The sequence below is a fragment of the Phodopus roborovskii genome, unplaced genomic scaffold, assembly GCF_943737965.1.
Source record: "Phodopus roborovskii unplaced genomic scaffold, PHOROB, whole genome shotgun sequence".
NCBI classification, from domain to species: domain Eukaryota; kingdom Metazoa; phylum Chordata; class Mammalia; order Rodentia; family Cricetidae; genus Phodopus; species Phodopus roborovskii.
In genome coordinates, this window is record NW_026126470.1 from 14823343 (window position 1) to 14846241 (window position 22899).

Consider the following 22899-nt stretch of genomic DNA (forward strand, 5'->3'; position numbering starts at 1 on the left):
TTATTTCATTTAAGAATAAGTAAGGAGTGAAGACGAGAAAATCATTATCATTGTAAAAACACCTTTCAGAAGATTTATAAAAATATCAAATTGATATATGGGATTATAATTTAAAATCTTTCAGTTATTCAAATTACATTCCTATCACTGATTGAAAACCACTATTATTTAAAAACAGACTCTACTAAGCAAAGGCTAAACTCATTACACATTCTCTATTATGGGGAGCAAAACCTCCATATGGCCATTAATCTTTTTCAAATTAAAAAAATACCTTCATATCAAAGATTTTTTTAAAAGTTGGTATGCAGTTCTCAACTAACTTAATATTTATTCTTTATGGCTTGCTATAGGGAAAAGATTCTGAAAAGTCATAAATAATATTAGCACATATTTTCTATGAGGAGGCAAAACTCTAAACATTTTTATGCACTATAAAAATGCACATATAAATAACCCACCAAGCATATTTTCATGCAAATCTATGTATCATTTGTCACTGAATAAAATTAATTTCTATGTTGAGCACAAGGATAGTCAGTATATCTTTGGAATGGTACAAGCTTCTCTAAATTTGAAATTCATGTGGAAAATAAGCCCACAGCTCCAAGAAGGACAATAAGTAAATAAATATCACAGAATCCAGAAGGGGAGAGAACTGAGAGATCCTGTATACCAGCCCCCTCATCGGATATGTGAACATAGGGTCCCAAGCCTTCAAACAGCCTAGATGGCAGTATTGTCCACATCCCAAATTTTCAACAATCCCCATGGAAGAGCTGTCACCATTCTGAAGTATCCAAAGGCAAGCCAATGTCGAATGTATGGTTACGTGCATATTCAGTAAGAATGTCTATAATTGCTTTTGATTCTGACCCAGCATGTTTTATTCATAGGAAAACTAACAATGCCTCTTCGGTCTTAACTCCTTTACCTGTAGGCACATCTTGTTTTATTACTATAAACTCTCTTGCAGATGGTCCTGACTGCCCCCTTATTTTATAATGGAAATCAGAACAAAGGTTCCAGACATGACTTCAGAGTAGTAAAATAAGAAGAAGGAAGGTGGGGGGGGTTGGACATAGAAGATAAAGATGGAAAGAGGAGAGAGGGATAAAACAGATAGGAGAGGGGAGGGAGTGGAGGGGGGGAGCAGGATGGAAAACATGTCACTGCTGTAATTGCATTTGTTTCATACATCTCCAAACACCTTGGTACACTAATTACCTTCTGGAACACCAAGCTTTTCACATTCCCTCTGTCACTTCCACTAAGCAATTTAAGTGTATTATTTCTCAAGATCTGAATTTTTTTAAAAATAGTACTAATCTTATAGCTGACCACATAGTTTATAAATTCATTGTTACAGGAAAAGTCTTAGTACAATAATCAAACATATTTGGAATATAGTAGCCTTTTTGTTAGAATGCTATTCATGTATGATAAAAGTAAACTGTTAGAAATGATAATGCATGTATCATGATTATAGAAATTACCACAATGACACTCACAGTGATCAAATCCTAGGCTGGGAAAAAGAGGCATGTGCACACAGGTACTCTACCCAGCCGAGATCCCTATCACTGGAGTGAAGGGGGGGGCATGAACTCATGTATTTCATTCCACAACTGAAAGCAGCCTCTTGACAGTAAGTAAACTCGTCCGCATCATCTTGTGTTTATAGTCTTCCTTTTGAGTCTGTACATAGGTTTTGTACAACAGCTTCGAGACACAAAGTTAGCTTCTACAGATGGGCAATACTAGGCAATATCCCAAGCAATGGATTCAAAGGAAAGTTTATGTAGCAACACATTATCTTGATGTCTTAAGTATTTGGGTTAATATACCTCAGAGTCTTTATAAGCACAATAAAAAAAAGGGAAATTATTTCCATGCTCAGTTCCTGGGATATGGGTGAGTGGCTTATTCCACTCTTAATAAACAATATTTGCCATTGATATAAAAATGAATGTCCCCAGAAGCCAAAACCATCATATATATATATATATATATATATATATATATATATATTTACTTTCAAAGAATAAACCCATAATATGTTCACAATCATTAACCTCCTCATGAAAACAGCTACAGCTACACAAGGATTTTGTAATAATCTCCCCTGTACCAGATATTCAGTGAGGATAGCCCCTCTGAACAAAAGACAGGAAAGCCAGAGGTAGAATATTGTCTGCTTGACAGAGTGGCTCAGCCTAGGGGGAGACACCTACAGCACCTGTTCCAAGTTCCCATTGTGTTTGTCCACTGGGGACCCAGCTGAGGGCTCCCAGCTTGCAGCTAGCCCATAGTGAATACTGCCTCCTTCCTGGAGCCTCGCCCAGTCCCACTTGTGACAGCTTTCTCTGTGTGATCTAAATCCTTCATTCTGATTCCCTGCGGGGATAACATTCACTGGCACACAGGTGACACCCTTTGAACCTTGAGATACCTAGTATCAAATCCCTACTCGTTGCGTGCACCTCGACCTTATCAGCTCCTACCTATAGGTCTGCAAGCTGAGTGTTTAAGTCAAAGTTTAGCTACCCGAACAAATACCAAATAGAGAGTGGCCGAAATCATGCTGGGATCTTTCATGCTATTGTTTTAATAGTTATTCCTCTAAGCTGGGAGCCCATCACCTATTGTAAAACTCTTCAATTAATTAATTACAGTAACAACAATAGGTGACTACAGTATTCTCTACTAGCAGCAGGTTAGAAACAAAAGACTTGGAACCTCTGCCCCCAAAGAGCTTGTGCGTGGCCAAAACACTCTACCAACCACCGTGACATTTTATTTGGAAGCCAAACAACCTCAGAAATAAAAGGTGTTTTAACTCACCATCAATCAGAATGCAGAGAAATCCAAAGAGCAATAGTAGTGTAAACATCAGCGGACTCATTTTGACATATGAAAAAGGATCCAGAGTGTTTAAGAAACCAATCCCAGAGAGTAGAAGTACAAAAATAAGTATCAAAAAAAGAGGTAGGTCCGAAGTTTTAGACTTTCCTAGAGATTAAGTAAGGTCAAGAAGAGCAAAGTGGCAACATCAGAAGCTGTTGGTGAAGAGTTCTGACACGGGACGCCTTAGGAGCCATCCGAATAAACCCAGGGGACTCCAGAGCTGATGGGCTTGCACAGGCTGGCTTCCGAAATTCCCACAAATTCAGCCCTGCTGGCGGGACTATTCACGTGCGTCTAGCCCTGTCTCCTTAGACTCCATTGCAATCCAAACGCAAGTTCTTTCTTCAGAAGTCAAGAAGATGACGGGGGACAAAAGAGACCTAATTCCTAGAAAGTGTTCCACAAACTTGCCAACGCGCTGCGGAACAACCATTGGCCTGCCCACCAGGTTTCCTCTGCCCCGGGTCTCCTTCTCCGTAGCAGCAACACTTCCCGGAGTTTTGTTTTGTGTTGTTTTGTTTTCACTTAACTTCCATCCTAAGGATGTGTCAAAGCAGCACTTTGTGAGCCAGCCGGCCCTCTCTCCTCTGTAGCCGGGTCGCCTCCCTCGGAGTCTCTGGTTTCCGAAAGGAAGGAAAGGGGGAAAGCAGGGCGGCTGGGGTGGAGAATGGGAACTCCTACGTGGTGAGGGAGCAAGGAGGGAGGCGAAGAGAGGAAACAAGGGAGGAGGGAGGGGCTGGGCTGAGGCTGCGGCCACCCCCAGGGCCCGCCCCGGAGCGAGCTAGCGTCCTGCTGCTGCTGGAGAGCGGTGGAGCGCCGCTAGAGTAGGGAACCCCGGACCTGGGAGCCCTGAGGATGCTAGCGCATGGTCCAGTCTCCAGGAGGAGTCCTGCCTCCAGCCCCTTGCCTTGCTGCCGATGCTTCTGTAGTAGCAGAGGCTGCTCTGATGCGTCCTCCTCCTCCACAGCTGCCGAGGGCTGGAAGGACTTGGAGGAGAGAAGGCGAGGAGTCAGGAGAGGAGGGGAGGAAAGAGCTGCTCCGAGTAGGTCCCCGGGAGGAGAGTGGGGGATGAGAGGTGCACCCAGAACTCCGCCTCAACCGGGTCACCCTCCCGTGCAAGGGGCGTCAGCCCGCCCCTAGGGCCTGGAAGCAGGGGTAATCGGGCAAGCGATGAGTCTTAGGGGGGACGGAAATGAACCAATGTGCAGCCGCTGCAGGCTAGTCAGGACTGCGATTAGACACCAACTCTTTCCCATTCCAGGAGCCTCCCGGGTGTCCCCCTCCTTCTCTCCTCGGGAGGGGTGAGGTGGGCTTTCAGCCTCCCGCTCCTCACGCGGCCCGTTTAATGGGCAGGTAATTTTCTCGGTGAGTGATTTCATGGAAGCCCTTCCTAATTATTCATCGCTCCGTCTGCTGGAGCTGCACCAGAGCTTTTCTAGAAAAAGATGGTCTTCCAGGACCCTGGGCACAGCCTCATTACCCGTTAAAACACACACACACACACACACACACACACACACACACACACACACCTCCTTTTAGTAGATAGGAGAAGCTATCCAGCAGGGAGGCAGGGAGGACAGGAGAGGAGATAAAAACATATGCACCTTTTGGAGTAGAAAGGTTTTGTGTACATACTTCTCATGTGCTTGTAAGTGACCCAGACCAAAGTGTGTGTGTGTGTGTGTGTGTGTGTGTGTGTGTGTGTGTGTGTGTGTGTGTGTGTGTTTGGGGAAGAGGTATCTCTAACCTCTTTAGGCTTGTTTTAGCCAAGATCTATGGATAGCAAGGGAATCCCCAAGAGGAAGAGAGAGGGGAAGGGTTGGCATCCCGCTAATGTTGCTCTGTTGCCTTCTGACCTCCAACACTGGGCTTAATTCCGGACCATGTGATAAAAGAGTTCCGCAGAAAACTCTAGGCTCCGAGGAGGTCCAGGATCAAAGGACTTGGAGGAAGTATTTTTCTGGTGCCTTCCCCCTCTCTAGCACCTCGAAAGGGGAAATCGGAGCTCCGGCTCTGATTTCAGAATGCTGATAACCCAACTAGACTAACCAAGCTGGAGAGCGTTATTGCAGCCCTAACACGGAAAAAAAAAAAAACCCGGCACATTCCAAGCAAAAACTCCATTGGGGCTGGAGATAGTTAGGGAAGGCCACATCAAATCAGACGGATACTACTGTCTAAAGGTGCCCTGGCGTGGCCGGTGTGGCCTGGCCCACGTGTGATCACAGCTTCGATGTTTGATGCTTGTTCAGGTGACTAAAGGCTCTGACAGGAACTAACAGTTCCCTGAACGGAACGAGCCTCTGCTTGGCGAGTCTTTAGTTCCCCCTACTGGAAAATATTAGGAAAGAGACTGTATTTGAGGATATTAAAGGAGTCTTTTGTTTGGTCAGATGTATTTTGCTGCCTCCCCTGAACTTTTTGCTTATAAAGCGAAATCAAGTACCCCTCTCCCCCCCAATTGGCCAAGGACTCCTAACGCAAGCAGTTTGAATTCTCGTGGAAACCCGGCAGGCTTGGTAATGATGGCCCTAAAACTGCTCAGAAAAGGACTGAACTAAGTCCTGCTTCTGAAGCTTCAAAGACCAACCCAGCAGGTTTGAACTAGCCTTTAACCATAAAGAAAAGGGGTAAAGATTTCAGGGTGCTCAAACCAAATCACGTAAATTCTTCAACTATTGGCTCGCGATTAGCACCACATTGGGGGTGGGCATTAAGGGGAAACAAGTTTACATGGTTCCTCACCTGCTCTTCCCCCCACTCCCAATAAATAAATAAATAAATAAATAAATAAATAAATAAATAAAACCAGAAAAGTTCTAAATTAGATAATACCATCGCCAAGAGAAACCCCCAAATGCGCGGGTTAACATCTGTTATCTTCTTGGGATGTTATAAAATAGTTGATAATTTTATAAAACTTTCAACTTAGACATTGGACTAGGTTTTAAACCAAGGATTGAAAAAAAAATTTTTTTTTCTTGTTCCTCTACACAAGAAACCCATCCTCTAATCTCAGCCAAACTATATTTGCTTCTGAGTCGGAAACGTTTTTCTCCTACAAACAGAATTTCTGTAATTAAATTCTGCAGGAATTAAAAATCAAATAAACCAATAAGAGTTTTAATTTTAAGAAAGATCTGGAAAAAGAAAACATTGACACATTCCATTTGGAAGTTTTCTTATGATTTTTCATTCAACTACTTTTCATTTAACTTCAAGAGCCTTTCCTAAATAACCTATTAAACCACTCAAGAGTCAGGAAGGAGTGTTTGGGAAACAGAACTAATCTCCCAATGGAAGGCCTGCCATCCCTGGGGAGCGGAAAGGGGATAGGATGGGAGTTGGTGGGGGAAAGGGGGAAGGCAGGAGGCTGTGGAACTGGGATTGACATGTGAAACAAGCTTGTTTCAACTTTAAATTTAAAAAAATTAAAAAAAAAAAACAGAAAGAAAACTAACCAATTGAAAAATAAGGTATGAAACTTTACAGAGTTCTCAAATTTAGCAATAAAGTGGCTAGTAAATACTGAAGAATGGGTTGGTGACCATCTACCCAAATAATTTGTCCTGTCTTCTATGGTATAAAATGATGCATTTTCTTGAACAGAAATGTATCCATATGACAACTGAGTGCTACAGAGGACAGTTCTATTCAAAGAGTTTATTTAATTGAATCAGGAAGAATGGGATGAAAGGGTGGAGGGGTATGGGAGGGAGGGAGGGAGAACTGGGATCCACATGTAAAATAAAAAAAAAGCCAAAATTTTTAAAAAAAAAAGTAGAAAAAAAACAGTATTTCATATTCACAGCTACCTGATAAAAGTTACAAACCAAAGTCAGTGATTTCATACTGGTACCATCTTTTGTGTGATTATTTCTACTAATAAATGAAGTATGTAGCAAAGTTATTTTGGAATTTACATTTTCTGTTTTTCTCAAAGACAGATTTGGAACTGATTCATAAAAGAATGCGGTGTACCCAAAGAACACAGGCTATTATATAAATGTTATTTAAAGGGGGAAAAAACCTAGAATAATAACCAAAACTTGGATGCTAAATAAGCAAGAGTGAGTTTGTTAGTCAGAAATTCAATATGGATGATATCACAACCAAAAAAATAAACTCCAAAATGGATTATTTGCTCTCTCTCTCTCTCTCTCTCTCTCTCTCTCTCTCTTATTTTTTGTTTTTGTTTTTTTCTTTCTTTGTAGGTAAGGTAAAACCCAAGTCTTGTGGTAGAAATTAGAAATACACTTTTAGCACAGGAAGGAGGAGGAGGAGCAGGAAAGAAAAGAAAGAAAATTTTTTCATTTATCATTAATGAACCTGTTTTAAAGTCAAAGGCTGTTCAGATGGATTCTTTTTCAATATAAAATTGCAGCAGCATACAATTCCCCCAAATCAAATTTGAACAAAATATATGGATCATTACCTACATCAAGATACCAGGCAATTAATACTGCAGTGTAAAAAACTCCTGACCAGACAAGAATGATTTGCTTACTCCTTCATTATTCTATGGTAATATGCTCTATCTTTCTCCAGAAAAATTCTGAGAAAGATACGTGAAAGAAAATATTCTTCTGAAATAAATTTGAGAATTCTGATTACAATCAATTCTCTTTGCGATAGTCACTAGTATATATCAATATATAGTGAGCCCCTCTTTTTGGTGCATATTCATTTGTGTATGAATAGTATTTTGGCCCATTCCATAGATTTAAATAAAAAAACCTCATTTTAGTAATATAAACTAAGTTTACTGAAATATAGCAATATTTTATTTAGAAATAATTTTTGTTACACACATGCCATGTATTTTCAAGAAAAAAAAATATTCAACAGAATTGGAAAATAATTTTTCATCATTATTGAAGAAGAGTTTGGGAAGGGTTCAAAACTTAAAGATTTTTGAGTAAATAAAATGTAGCCAATAGCTCTTCGGACATATACTTTAAAAGAAAAATACCTCAGGAAGAAAAAAACCTGTGGTGGGATTAATGGTGATGTCCAAACATGGCATCCTTAGGTTCATAGCTGCACATGTCCCTGTGCTATTTGAATAGAGAGCCTGTGTAATAGCTTACAATAAGTATGTGTCCTGCCTGAGAACATGAGTGTCCATGCTACTGTAGCATAGTTCACAACACAGCATTTAAGACCCTTCATTCTCCTGCATTACTGTCAATGTTAGATGACTGTTCCTTTTACCATATGGCAGTAAATAGGAATGATTTCTGGAACTTTTTCTTCTTTACTGTGGATACCTAAGCCCAAAGGAGTTCTCAGCACTGTGCCAATATACGTATAATATTTCCAGTGTTCTCAGGTGTGTGTGTGTGTGTGTGTGTGTGTGTGTGTGTGTGTGTGTGTGTGCATGTACTCTGCTGTTAGTATGTGTGTGTGAAATTGTCATCGAAAGACAGGAGCCATCATTTGATACATTAAAAGAGGACCAATGAGATGGGAAAGAAGTTGGAGTTGGGTGACACAAGGGCTGGATAATACTTGTGCATCTGATCTGTGTTATTTGGAATCACCAGGAGTATATCAGCCCTCAAGAACCCATGACCTGCTACTGCCCAGGATCGGGTCTCCCGGTGCCTTGAAACTTTCCTAGTATTTAGAAAGTATTCTATGAAAAAGTTGTGAAATGTAAGTTTATACTTCTAGTTTATAACAAATTCAAATTAATCTGAAGTCCTTTAAATCATGTAAAATTATACCACAGGTCATTGGTGAGACTTTACCATCATTATGTTGGTGCAAGTTTTCACAAATCTTCCAATACATAGTCACCTGGTAAAGTAGAAAATCTCAGTACTTGGTAAAAGGGAGCAAAAACTGTTTTGTAGACAAGGCGATGACCCTTCATTTTGTTTAGGCTAATGTCTTTATAACACATGTAAAGTTACCCACTATTAAAATCACAAATGCTCTGGAAGTGAAGTATTGATCATTGACCCTGAGAGGGTGAGAAGTGTGCAAAGATTTTCTCTATTGTTTCTTTTCCAAGATCTCAAGTCCTTATTTCAGTAGAGTGTCTACTTGAAGTGATGAATAATGATACATTTTTCTTATGCTATTTTTATAGTGCAATATCACAAAACTATGAAAATCCCTTTGATTCTTTGCCAACCTATTTCAAATCTGTCTGCTCCAATCTGGACTTCACATCATCACATTTTGCATGCACACACTGAAATCCTAAAAGGAAAACTCATTTTTTTTTTTTTATCCCTAACAAAACTTTCTTATTTTTAAAAAGGAATAGAGTTTCAGAAGTTTAAGGAAGGACACACCACACTCATAGATCTCAGATCTGGACAGATTTCTGATCTCAGGTTGACATTCAGAGATGTATAATAATGGATTCTTCACATTAAGAAAATGATTGATTTGCTCCCTTATGATAATATATTGGAATTCATCCAAGGGCTCATGTGATTCAGTTGACCTGCCTATGGTTTTATCACAGCAGAGAGCCTGTCTGGGAACAGAATCTGATTTGTTTCCAGTATCCAAAGTATCAGAATTCGGCCAGAAAAAAAATAAATGTTGACTTTCTGTGGAATATTAGAAATTTATATTAAAACTACAAAGTAGTATTATGTTTTTATTGTTTGACTCTTGTTGAAAATTTCAGCAATATAGTTTCATATACATACATATATATATGAAACAAAAGGTATAAATCTCCACCATTTATATCTATTGATAATCATCATATGCAGTGGTATGAAGATATATATGACACCTAATATCAAAATATTTCAAATTAGGACTAGATGGCTCAGTGGGTAATGTCTTACCACATAGGCAAGAGGAGCAAATCCTGAATCTTCAGAACTCAGATAAAGTAACATACAATTCAGCTCATCCCTAATTCAAGTGTTGTTCAAGATGGAAGGTGGAGATAGGATAATCCACCAAGATTTGCAGGACATAGCCTGAAGGATGGAGTGAGAAACAAAGAGACATTGTCTCAGACAAGGAGAAAGTGAAAGGTTTCCCTCTCCTCCACATACTTGCTGCCTGAAGCACTCACACACATGAGAACCATGTTTTGTACTATGAACATAAAAACTAACAGAGGAATGAGTATTAAGAATACAGACATCAATGCAACTTGACTTTGATGCGAATTAGGTTTCCCTGTCTTCATGCCTTGTTCCCTTCATAGTTTTTTATAGTCCCTAGCAATAAAATATAACTATACAATATCTTATATGTGATATATTGAGTGTCTGAATTCATCTATTCTTTTCAGCAATCTACAAAACATCTCATGATACATCCACCCTTTAATTTCACATTTTTTTCTAAAATTACTCATTATGATCTTCTTCTTCTGTTATCTGATAAACATTAGTGTTTGAGGTATAATTGATGTATACAAGGTCAATTAAAATTATATAGCATAATGAGCAATTGAGGGGTTTGTGTTTTATTGTTGCAGTTTTGTAGTCTGTTTCTAGAGCTGGCAGAAGTCCAGACTATTACTTACCTTTTAAGTTGTTTCATCCCTACCAAAAGAACACACTCAAAGGTCACTATATGACTATTTCTGATAGTCTATTTCTGATAGTTCATGATTGAACCATCAAAAGGAGATGAAAACCTATTTCATTTTAAAGATTTCCAGAAGAGATTTCACAATACTGATCATTAGGAAAACTTTAGTCTTCTCTAGACTAATGCTGATGTAACATTTCCACTCCATTGTCCCTGCAAAGAACAGGAATGGCAAATGTGGTCTTGAATGGAGAAACACCAGAGCAGGCTGCATCAAAACTATAGCATGCAATCAGATGTGAAAGGCAGCTCTGCACCGCTGTCTTATTTCTCCCACTGTAGAACATCAGGTTAACAATTAACCTATTAACAAATCAATGATGACAACTTCAGTATAGGAGATTGCATTTAAAGACCTTGATGGTAGTGGGTGTCGGGATTATTATAATGAATTGATGCTGAGATGACAATGGTATTTGTGAGTCAAGAACCACATCTCTTCACCTATGGAGAACTGGCTAACCTTCTCAGCTTTACTTGAAGTTAATTTAAACCACATGAGTGAGTTCTGGCCAATGGCATGATTGCCCTTCTCTATTCAGCCTGCAATGGTTAGTATTTGTTGTCATCCTGACATAATCTAGAGTCATCTAGGAAAGAAACCTCTGGGCATATCCGTGAGGGACTTTCTAAACTGGGATAACTGAGTTGGGACCCACACCCTTAGAAAAGATGGCACCCTTCCAGAAGATTAAGTTTCAGGCTTGGTATAAAGGTGAAAACAAGCCAATTGCCTGTATTTATTAGCCACTGCTGCATTGCTGCTGATGCAATATGACCATCAGTCTCAAGCTCTAGCCATCATGACACCTTTTCTTAATTTGGATGCAAAACAAACCTGCTTTACATTGCTTTAGTTGGGTATTTTGGTACAACAATGAAACGTGTAACTAAAAGAGCCTTTGGTATTCTTTCTCATGGCATCCTTTGAGGAATTTTCACTATTCTCTCATTAGTTCACCAAAACCTCCTGAAAATATTGGGCTGCAAAATAGTAGAAATCATGTCCAGAATGGTTGTGTATAGCTGATGCAGACCTTCTTATTCTTCATCAAAGACTTTTCACTATAACAATTAAATTGCAGTAATACCCAATTTTTAAAATAATAATTCATGGTAACAGCTACAAAGCCATTTGTATTTTCTAATACAATTCTCAGAATTCACAGAATAGTATCATAAACTCTGTAATTCAGAGTATAACTCTTGAAAACTCAGATGGAAGAAGCTACAAATGTCAATGTTTGAGGATGTGAGTCTAAAAGACTATCAAAAAGGACAAAGGTGTCACCTACTTTGGGCCAGACTATTCTGCAGCAATGTTTCTTCACATTTAAAATCTTTCCATTGCTACTTTTCTAAGGAACAGTTACATTCGAAGTAACCATGTCCACTAGAAATGTATCCAAATGATGTTCACAGTCAGATGGAGAAACTTTGGGAAGGTGACTCCATCATGAAGACAGAGAAGACAGAGTTGTCATGATTGATATCAATGTCCTCTTTAAAACAAAGTGCAGAGAAAAACCCACACAGGCTAGCAGATGAGTACATAGTACAATGAGTATATCTTTGACTCAGAAATCAATTATTTACACTCAGTTCTTAGAATTTCAAGCCAAGAGAAAAGAAAAATTAACGATTTAAGTCTTCCTATTTGTGATATTTTGTTCAATAGCATCCTGAACAGACAATAAAGGGACGTTTTTGACCTTTCTTAATCATATTTCCATACATTTCCACATTTCTCCATATACTCTACCTGTACATGGATTTAATGCATGAAAAGAGAGTAATATATTTCTGGCCCTAAGATCCATCTCTCCATCACATGCAATGAGAAAGAGAATTGCATAGATCTAAACCATCCTCATGGCTCAAGCAGTAAAGATTATTTTTTTTTCTCAGTTACATTTTAGCTGAGGAGTCAGTCCTACATACCACCCTTATTCAAGAACCTGGACTGATAGAGTATCTCCTCTCCAAATAACTGGAAATTACAAAGACTGCAAGATTTTATGGCTGGATAAAATTTCTATGCCTTCTTATGTTTCAATGTCAAAGGAAGACATATGTTTTCCTTCACCTCCCCATTCACAAGAGACATTTGGGGAGTATTTGTTATCCTCTATATTACCACACATATCTACCTCCTGCAGACCTCTTTACATTGGGGAGAAATTATATAAATCTGTTGTAGCTAGCTAAGTGATTTTAATGAATGACCATCATATGTTTTTGCATTGGGTTTCACAGTACCCCCTTGCCATCATATCCACTGAGAACTTCAAAATACAATACTATATGAAGATGTAGTTTGGGCATACATAGCCATTTTGAGTTCATACTAGATTCTGATGAGCCATAAGTCACTGATCACAGAACATAGAAATCTTGATGCTGAAAACTAGAAGCCATGGAGAAGATTAAGTCAGATAAGATTAATTCAATACTGCTGCAATCTAAAAAATGCCACTCACTCCCAGATCTTGAGGGAGACAAAGAAGCAATCTGCTGACAAAATCCTGGAGTAGCATGCTCTACCAAACCTGTCCTTTGGGACTTTCTCATATTCAGAACTTTGATAGAATGCATTTCTCTAGTTTAAAGACACTAATATTCAGTACAATTTCCCAACAGCCAAAGAGAAACAATAGAGACATGAGTTGTTTAGATAACTTCAAAATTCAAATATAATTTTACTACTGTCCAAGTTCATATATACTAAATTAGTATTCTTAAGAAATTATAGTTAACAATTTAGATCTACTTAATAAAAGTTATATTACATGTGCATACAAGTACAGATATAATATATATATAATTTTAATAGAAGATAAGTGTTAAATGTAAAAAAATAATATTACAAGGTTGTACAATATACATAAGCATAGCCCCTAAACTAAACATCATTTTAAATTTTTCTGTTACAATTATGTTGTTAAAATAGGAAACCAAATTAAACTGACAACAGATACCTTACCTATAAATTAGACTTTTAAACATTTATAATAATTTAACTAAGACAAGAGCAATATTTATATTAAGGTTTGTTTCTGTGATGTAAATGCAAGTAGATGCTGAATAAAATGTTAATTCCTTAAATATTTATTTTTAGTTTACTGTTTATTTTGTGTGTATGTGTGTGTGTGTGTGTGTGTGTGTGTGTGTGTGTCTGTAACATGTGCATGCACAAGCACTTGGAGCTAAAACGAGTGTGGTCCAGCATCCAGCAACATGGTGGACACTAGTAATGGAACTAAGGTGTACAAAAGACACTCTTAACCTCTGAGACATCTTTTTCTCCCCACCAAAAAATGAGTGCTTTGAACAAAATTTGTTGTCCTACAAGAACTCTGTCTTCTCTTAACAACTGAGTTGTCTCTTGGCCCCTAAAAAAAATGTATTTGTTTTATATTCAAACAAGTTATTGCTATTTAATGTAAATCAAATTTAAAAATAATTCTGTAACATGAAAATGTTAGATGAGAGTTCTTCTAATGTCTATGTGGAAAAGAAAAAGAAGAAAAGTCAGTCTTGGATTTATTGATTTTTTTTTTTTTTTAACAACATGCCTCTTACAAAATGTAGTAAAGGTTATCACAGGGCCAGATTTACACAACTGCCTAAGGCAGTAAAAAGCATACTTAAGTTGTTTTTTTTCTGTTGATTTATTTAATGCAGTTTTAGAGAAGAAGGCTTAACTCTCATCTCTTTATAGCTTTCCTGCTTTAAAATAAGGAAAGGGGTGAGCCAAGACTCATATCTGTGTCAATACCACACCAGCTACTTTTTTTCTAAGTACTGCTAAAAACAACAAGAAAAAAGCAAATCCTCTCCAGAAGTAATCCACCCTGGGCTACTGTGGGGAATTTTCACATATGTACTGGTCTTGAGGAAAACCAGGTAATCACTATGAAAACTGATAGAATGATAAACACATATACACATGCATGCATGCATGCACACACTCACTCACACACACACAAACACACACACACATACACACACACACACACACACACACACTGTCTGGGGTGGATAAAGAGAAGACATTCTAGGAATCTTAACTTAGTTGAAAGAATGACACCGTGTGGATTTTTTAGTTCTTATCTAAAGTATCATTTACCGTGAAGAGCAAACTCTATTGTAAGCCGCACTTCCATTGAGACATGAAATCCACACCAATAGCATGAAACAAATTCATTAATTAGATATACTGATGAACTGTTCTGGCCATGGTACCAGCTGTCCTCTGGTATACCCGAAAATCAACTTAGCAAAAGAAGAGGACGAATCTTGCTTTTGTGGAAATCGCCAAGATAGTGAGGAAAGAAATTACAGATATTAGAGGATATATTTTTTTTTCCAAAAGGAAGAAAGCAGGCCTCAAACAGTCACCTGGAAACAAAAAAGCAAGACTGACCTGACGTAACAGGCAAGCCAGCAGAAACAAAGGGACACGAAATGTCAGATGAGTATTCGAGAAGTTTTGGAGGATGTGACATGAATGAGAATTGTATTGAGGAATTCTTATTCATTATTGCGTGATCGAGGCTCTAAGAAAAGCAAACAACAAGAGTATAAGACTAAAGGAAGCGCCCAAAGCAAAGCCTGATACCAAGTCAAGTCATTCTCCACTCCACTGTGTTGATGGAGTCACCGTTAGCCGTGGTTCGCCTTCAAGAGAGTGTGTGCAGAGAACGCTCCTAGAATAAAAAAGGTGTTGGAAATCTTCGAGTATGGGCCAAAGTGAGCGGGTCCTTGCTTATTTGTGACAGCAATATTGGAAAGGGGATAAGAAAGCAAAGGGGGGAACACGGAAACTGAGGTAGGAGAAAGGAAAAGCCGACGATGTAGAAGGAAGCAGCTGCTTGATTTTCCAGAAATGAATGCACAGGTGTCTTCTGGTGCTGTGACATTGTCATCAGCTCGGCCATCACAGACAGACGAAGGGATTATTAACATTATCGCTTGTCAGACATGTATTATTTTTTTCCCATGAAATACCATTGCTCCAGCTGGGAAATAAAATTATATTTGCTCATCTTCTGAAATTCTTTTAAATTAGACTTGATGTTGACTACATGCCTTTTGAGGGCTGACATAATTTAGTTTTTTCTTTTTTGTAATCTGAATATTTGATAAGTAGCAGCATGATTCTATTTTTTCAGTTATAAATCCATTAACGCTATCCCAGAGAAGTGTTACTTTAATAATTTTTTTTTACCAAAGACAAAATCTAATATATATATGAAAAGTCCCAGAGTGAAAATAAAAGAAAGTAGGAGGATGTTGCTTGTTATTTTGTTAACTGCTCTACAATATTTACTGCCCATTGCTATGTTCTGGGGCAAAAAATGCATGACTCTTGTCTCATAGATGCTTCTGGCCTTTCTGGATTTTATTTCTTATCCCTAAAACTGTAATGTTGGAATAGTGGCCACTGAAATCCATCCCTCCACACAAGCTCCAAACAAATATTCTATTATGCCTTTTGTACAGGTTGAAGATATGTCCCAGTATTCACCTCTATTGTCTATATGTTGGCCTGCATCTATCATTGCTTTTGACTTTGGCTCCTCTGCATGCTATAATATGAAGAAATATGTATTTTGATACACTAGCCTTGTTGTATGTGTTCTATTCCACTGTGGTTTTACTTCGTTGTTGTTTATTTGTTTGTTGTATGTGAATGGTGGGTATACATGTCCATACATGTATACACACATATGAGGTTGTGTGTGATTACAACTATATATTTCTATGCTCACACGCGTAGAAGCCACAAGAGGACTTCTTGAATCACCTTCTGCATTGCGTCCTTGACACAGGATTTCTCAATGAACCTGAGGCTCACTGCTACAAGATAACTTATGCTTTGGTCTGTCTCTGTCTGCTGACACTTGTTTGTAGGCACTCATTGCCACACTTGCTTCTTATGTCAGTGCCAGAGATTTGAACTCTGGCCCATACCCATAGCCCAGACTATGCTTGTTTTTAAGTGATGTTATCCAAGTGTTAGAAGCTGCTCTCTTAGGCTAAGTGTGTGTATTACAACAGAAGTCACTCCTCATAATTGATTCATTATAGTCTTTCAGAAAAAACACACACTTGTCTGTTAAAATCAAAATGTTTTATTAAAATGTATATTACATTAAGATTATAATGATATAAATGCAGATATCATAAAGGTTAGAGTTTATCCCTAGATACTAGGTTGGATACAGGAATCCCATAAAGATACCTTGTTAAAACTCCTAAGATGGAGCATAGAACTCATATACATTTCTGTTGTTGCCAACCATTTTAACCAAACATTTCATTAGACATTTGCCTTATAATGGTGATCATGGAGAAGGAAGTCTTTCACAGTCAATGAAGAATTGAAATGGATGTCAACCTAGCAGTATTTTATCCCCTACTCTAAGTGTTGAGCTTGTTCCCTTGTCAGGTACCTCCTAAGAAATAGAGCTGTAAAGCACCCATGTGGAGAGCATCAGCCAGGGAAATGCCTGTGGAGGAATGATGCAGAGGTTTATATGGGCATCCTTGGCAAGTGCTCTGGAATTGATTCTTGTAAATCCCCAAATGCCAAGACTGCAATTCTTTCTATTATCACCTTGCAGGCCCATTCTAAGCCTGCTTAGCACAGATGATACCACCCAGGAGACTTTCTCTAAGAAACTTGTAAAGCTTCCTTGTGATCATTTGCATTTGAAAAGAAATTCACATAAATCAAGAATCTTTTGTCTGACCTAATGCCATCCGCCCTTCTTGTTCAATGGGGAACAATTTGTCTGTCTTTGGAGAAACTTTTTAGATACTGTGTTAACTAAATTTCCAAACCACTGCAGAACCATAATGTTGGTTTTGCCCTGAACAATAAATTCATATTTAAATGAGTTTCACCAAAGAAACTGGAAAGTTTCCCCAAATTTAATTACTTTTGTTATTGAGGATATATTCCATTACATCTTGTTTGCAAGGTCAGGCATGGTAACAGAAGTCTTCTAAAAGTTTTAGATGAGTGTATGATCTGATAGCATGTCTAAGTGCTTATTAGAAAAGAGGAGTCCAAAATAATAACTAAGATTCAAGAGGCAAAAGACACTAGTTGGCCTCAGATGTGAAACAAAAAAAGTTAAAAAAGGCAGCTTTTTCATGTCATTAAAATGTTTTGTGCTTGAAGTTTATGGCCACTTTCTTTTGCTGTAATGATTGCACATTCTAAAGGGTAGAGTTCACCATTGTGTCCCCTGGTGACAAGAGTATACAGAAGGTACACTAAATTAATTCACGTCTGAAGAACAGACCTTCTGTCAAAGAAAGAGAAAGAAGGAAAGAAAGAGAGAGAAAGAAAGGAGAAAAGAAAGAAAAAAAGGAAGAAAAACTCTAACAGGCAAAATGGGTAGAGGAAGGTTAAAAAAAAAAAAAAAAAAAAAAAAAAAAAAGCACTGTACTTGTGTGCCAATGTCATCTTGGGATTCCCGTATTCTAAAACATTTATTTTCACTGCAGTATGGTGTGAGTTCATGAATAAAACCATATATTTGGAAACAAGAGTAAAATAAAGTATATTCCAAGATAGTAATATAAGATTTACATTATGGAAATAAGAATTGAATTAATTTTCTCTCTTCAGTTATGTCATTTTTATTTTACATGTCATTCAGGACAAATTTACAGTATCAAGATTCCAGCATTTAATTCATTTTATCAGTGTAGAGTTCTAAGTCTTTAACTCTCATATTTCTTAATGCAGTTGATTTTATCATTTTGTAATTCTGGTTTCTAGCTGAAGTTCATCATTCTCACTAAATTCTGGATTGTGGCATTGTGTATGCCACTTATGTATATTATCAATGGTTATCTTCCAGAAGTCTATGTAGTTTTATCTGTAGCCAGTAAAACAACTGACTCCTATTTCCAAAACAAAACACACATGCACACACACACACACACACACACACACACACACACACACACACACACCATAATGGACATTTGTGGACACTGTGTGAAATTGCATCAGAATGCACTGATAGAATCAAGGTAAATAGCATTTCCATCTCCTTATCATTTCTTTACATTTGGAGCCTTTAAGCATCTCCTTCCTAATTTATCTGTAAGCTATACAAGAGGTTATTGTGAATTATAGTATCTCTTATAGTACTTGAGGCACTAGAATTTGTTATTGTCTTCTAATATAAGAAGACAATGCCACATATCTTCCTTTCAAGGACAAAAGTAAAACTTGTTGCTCTCAATTTAGGTTGTTGGTTTCCAGAAGTTACTATGTGTGGGAGGAAAGCAAGCATAGATGAAATTGGGCAGCCATCCTCAACTGTCATTCACTGGGTCTGATACACTGGTCCCTGGCTTGGCATCAACACAGAACAAAACAAACATCCTGTGTCTTTGGCCTTCCTCTTTACTCTTCCTGTATCCTTTCCATCAGATCTCCATTAAAACTGTCTGAGGCCATCATTTGACCTACTCTGAAATGATAAGACAATGCTTTGGCTACCAAAACTCAGAAGTCTGTGTGGAAGTACCAAACATCTCTAAAACAGCTATTTCATAGCAGCAATCAACCTAAATGAAGCAGATGCATTCCAGCTAGCATGTTTCTATTGTGTCCCACTTACCTGCCTTGTGTTTGTCATAGGGAGACATTGTATATATTAAATCTGAATGTTGAGGATTGAAGGAGTATTAAATTAACACCACATTTTTCTATCCTGAATATTAAAGGTTGTAAGGAGTAAGGTTTTTCCTCCCACTGCCAGTCCTGTCCCACCGCTGCGCCAGCCCCAATTAACACACTGAGACTCTGTATTTGATATAATGCTGTTGGTCAGGTACTAGTTTCTTATTGGATAGCTCTGTCTTAAGTATTAACCCATTTCTGTTAAAAATAAGTACTTCCATGTGCTCTAATCTTACCGGGGAATAGGGTAGGCTTCTCATCTCCCCAGTCTCTCCATCTTGACTCCTCCTTATTTCTTCCTCTTTCCTCCTTGTCTCCTATTCCCGCCTATCTTGCTTTCCTATTGGCCAACAGTGCTTTATTCATTAACCAGAATGAGAAACATATATACACAATAGCATCTCCCATCAAAAGGTATTGAGTGTTATTATGAAAAATAATGTGCTGATAATTAAAATATAGATGCAAGACTTGTTGTTAATATTGTATACATTATTTAATTTATATATAATCTGAATATTTCTGAAAATGGCTATGGTTTTGAGAGTGTAACCAACAGACTCACCAAATTGAAACACAAATACATTCCATGAAAATTTGATTACTGACAGGTTCTAAATTTTTCTCTATGGTATTTGAAAGAAATGTTTAGGCAAATTCTCAATTGATAAGAAAGTAATTAATTTCTTTCAATAGTAATAGTAAGATGCTATACCTTTTTTAATTAATTTTTATTTAAATTAAAAGCAATCTTATTTTACATACCAATCCCAGTTCCCTCTCCCTCCAAATCCTTATTCCCCCACCATCCCCCATTGCACCCCCTCCCCACCACCCACTCCTCAGGGATATCTTTTAAGCAGTCTGTAATTCTTTGAACTCTAAAAAATACAAAACGCATTTTAAACATAAAAGGCTAGTAATTTACTACAGACCATTATACAAACTTTAGCTAAGCATAAACATCTCACAATTTGTTACAACTGTTTGACTCTTTGCATAGGAATTTAATTTTAACCACTTATTTGGTTTATCTTCTAGTATTTTCATGGAGATCAAAATAAGAATGTTTTCTGTAATTGCTCATATCCAAGCCAATCTCAAGGAACCAAACTTGCTCTGACTCCCCTTAATTTGATTTCTAGAGTGCTTGTATATATGGAGACACAAAGCTGGAGAGCTATCAGAGGACAGGAAGAAGAATGGATATTGCTGCTTGATGCTCACAGAATTTAAGCTGTGGGTAACAAGGAAAGTAGTAGTGGAGACTGTAACAGAGTAAATGCATGTGGTGCTAATGAAACACACACTTTTTAAAAGAATGAATTTCATACTACTTCTAGCATCATCATTGTTAGAGTAGTGTCTCTGAATTCTTACAGAAGATGGTTGAATACTAATAAGACTAAAGAAAAGAACTTTTAGAACTTATTTGATATTTAAGATATAAACACATTCATTAACTCTATTACCATTTTCTCAGCACATTGTTGTTATATCATTTTTGTATCTCTAGCTTTTGTCCACTTAATATTTAAACATTTTTGATGATATAAATTGTAAAGTCTAGACATTTGATATTTTACTTAATATTCCTTTATTGATGGACATTTAGGTTAATTCCGGTATTATTTATTTTTCTGTTGCCACAAACAGCACTGACTGGAGAATAGTATTCCATAAACCATTGTTCAAATTTTTTATTGCTTATTAGCATTTGAGGATTTCTTTTTAAATTAGACTGACTTGCTAACCCAAATGACATGCACACTCTTAAGGTTTTAAACATGCATTGTAAAAATGTTTCTGCAGAAAACAAAAAAATATTTACACTCTCACCAGCTGTGAAAGTGCGATTCTGGCTCATGAAGGCTTTTATGTATATGAATTTCCTCCCTTACAGATATTAGATAAATTATTCAGTGCTCGGTTTTACTGCTTTGCTTGTAGCTTCAGTTTTATATTTAACCATAAAATCAAGATGCATTTTCCATTTTAGTACAGGATATGATAAATGTCTAAATTATTTTTTTCCAAAAAATCTACTCAGTGTTCATTTTTTAAATAATTCTTCCTAGTCTTGCTTCTCAAAACAGCAGCAAAACCTCTTTAATGGTTCTAAGTAGAGTGAGACTCATAATGACTAGAATCAATTACTGTGCCCAAGTGTGCAGCAGCAAGCATTTTTATAAGGGTATCTCATTTTGAACTTGATGAAGACCCTTTGCAGTCTCACTGTCAAGACCCCATTATACCTAATCCCCATCACCAAGTCAAACAGCTACAAGCCATAGAGCTGTGGTTCAAACACAAATCTGGGTGGATTTAGGTTCCAGAGTTTTAACCTCAGAAAGCAATGAGGTAGCCAACTCATCTCTTTAGGGTTCTTATATGTGTTTCTGGTTGCCCTTTTGAGGTAAATGGTTTCAATTTTCTAAGCACTTGCCAAAAGGAAAAAAAAAAAAAAAAAAAAAAAAAAGGAAGAGGGGTCACTCAGAATTCATCTGCTGAGGACAAAGATTCCTGACTTTGGCTCACCCTATGAGTCATTTCTTCTCTTGGAATTAGCTTCTAAAAACTTTTCCTTTCCATGTCCTTGAAGATCCATTTGCCCATGACAAATGACCTATCTTACCTATCTTACACAGAGGTCTCTGTGTTCTTTAATATTTATGATCGAGACACTTATATGATCAGTTCTGTGTGTACCTCTAGAATTCGTAGGATACAATATAATCTCTAATGTTATAGCATCAAAAGGTGAAGCCTCTGAGAGTTGATTAGATCTTTAAGGGAAAGACTCCAGAAGTGATATTCATAGAGTTTTATAGAAGAAAATCCTGTGAGGATTGTGTTCTGTCTTCCATCTTGTGAGAACACAGCTAGTCATTGTGCTGCTGCTACTTTGATATGGAACATTATATTTTCCAAAACCATCGGCAGTTAGCTTCTGTAGTGTGTAAGCTCCCAGGCTTGGGGTATGTTGACATACTAAAGAGAATGGACTATGCTAACTCATTTTAAATGTATAATAAAGTCTTAGAGGTCCTAGTAGGGGACCATTGCTGTGGTGTGTTGATCATTGGGTGAGTGCTGAGGTTGTGGGTGGGGATGTTGTGTTTTGAGAGGATGCCCTAACTGAACCACAACAACTAGGGAAGAGGTATGGGACTGTATCATAGAGAGGTAGAGATCCTTTTCCTTGACAAGCCAGAGGTATGCAATCACTTCTGACAGTAAAATCATACAGTGCCAAGAAATAAAGCTAGTTTTTACTTACACTTTAAGAAATCTCTGTTAACTTAATTTGTCTCAAACAAATAAACAAAACAAACAAAAACTAAACTAAAGAAGCAGAAACCTCTCTGGCTTGGGAGATAGCTTAGTCGATAAAGCATGCTTTCTGCTTTCTTTCTTCCTTATTACTTCCTTCCTTCATCCCTTCCTTCCTTTTTTTTTTTTTTTTTTTTTTTTTTTTGAGACAAGGTTTCTCTATATAATAGTCTTGGCTGTCCTGGAACTCGCTCTGTAAGCCAGGCTGGCTTCAAACTCACAGAGATCCACCTGCCTCTGTCTCCTAAGTGTTGGGATTAAGGCATGCCTCAGGACCGACTGGTGATTTCTGTGTAAGCATGGGAAACTGAGTTAAATCATTAGAACCAATATAAAAAGCTTGCAATTGTAATGCTGGATTACTG

At 37.5% G+C, this 22899-nt stretch overlaps 1 protein-coding gene across 16 annotated transcripts in view; it reads right to left on the minus strand.

Moving 5' to 3' along the window:
* Positions 1 to 22899, minus strand: part of Robo2 (roundabout guidance receptor 2) — a 1084901-nt gene that overhangs the window by 470478 nt on the left and 591524 nt on the right. The window contains exon 1 of one of the 16 annotated variants that reach the window (XM_051191749.1): positions 2845 to 3701. The exons of the other annotated variants lie outside the window; for them this stretch is intronic. Within the exon in view, the coding sequence (XP_051047706.1) occupies positions 2845 to 2905 (61 nt within the window). The 5' untranslated portion in view covers positions 2906 to 3701. Of the gene's footprint in view, positions 1 to 2844; positions 3702 to 22899 lie in introns of those variants that run through there. 16 annotated transcript variants of the gene reach the window in all.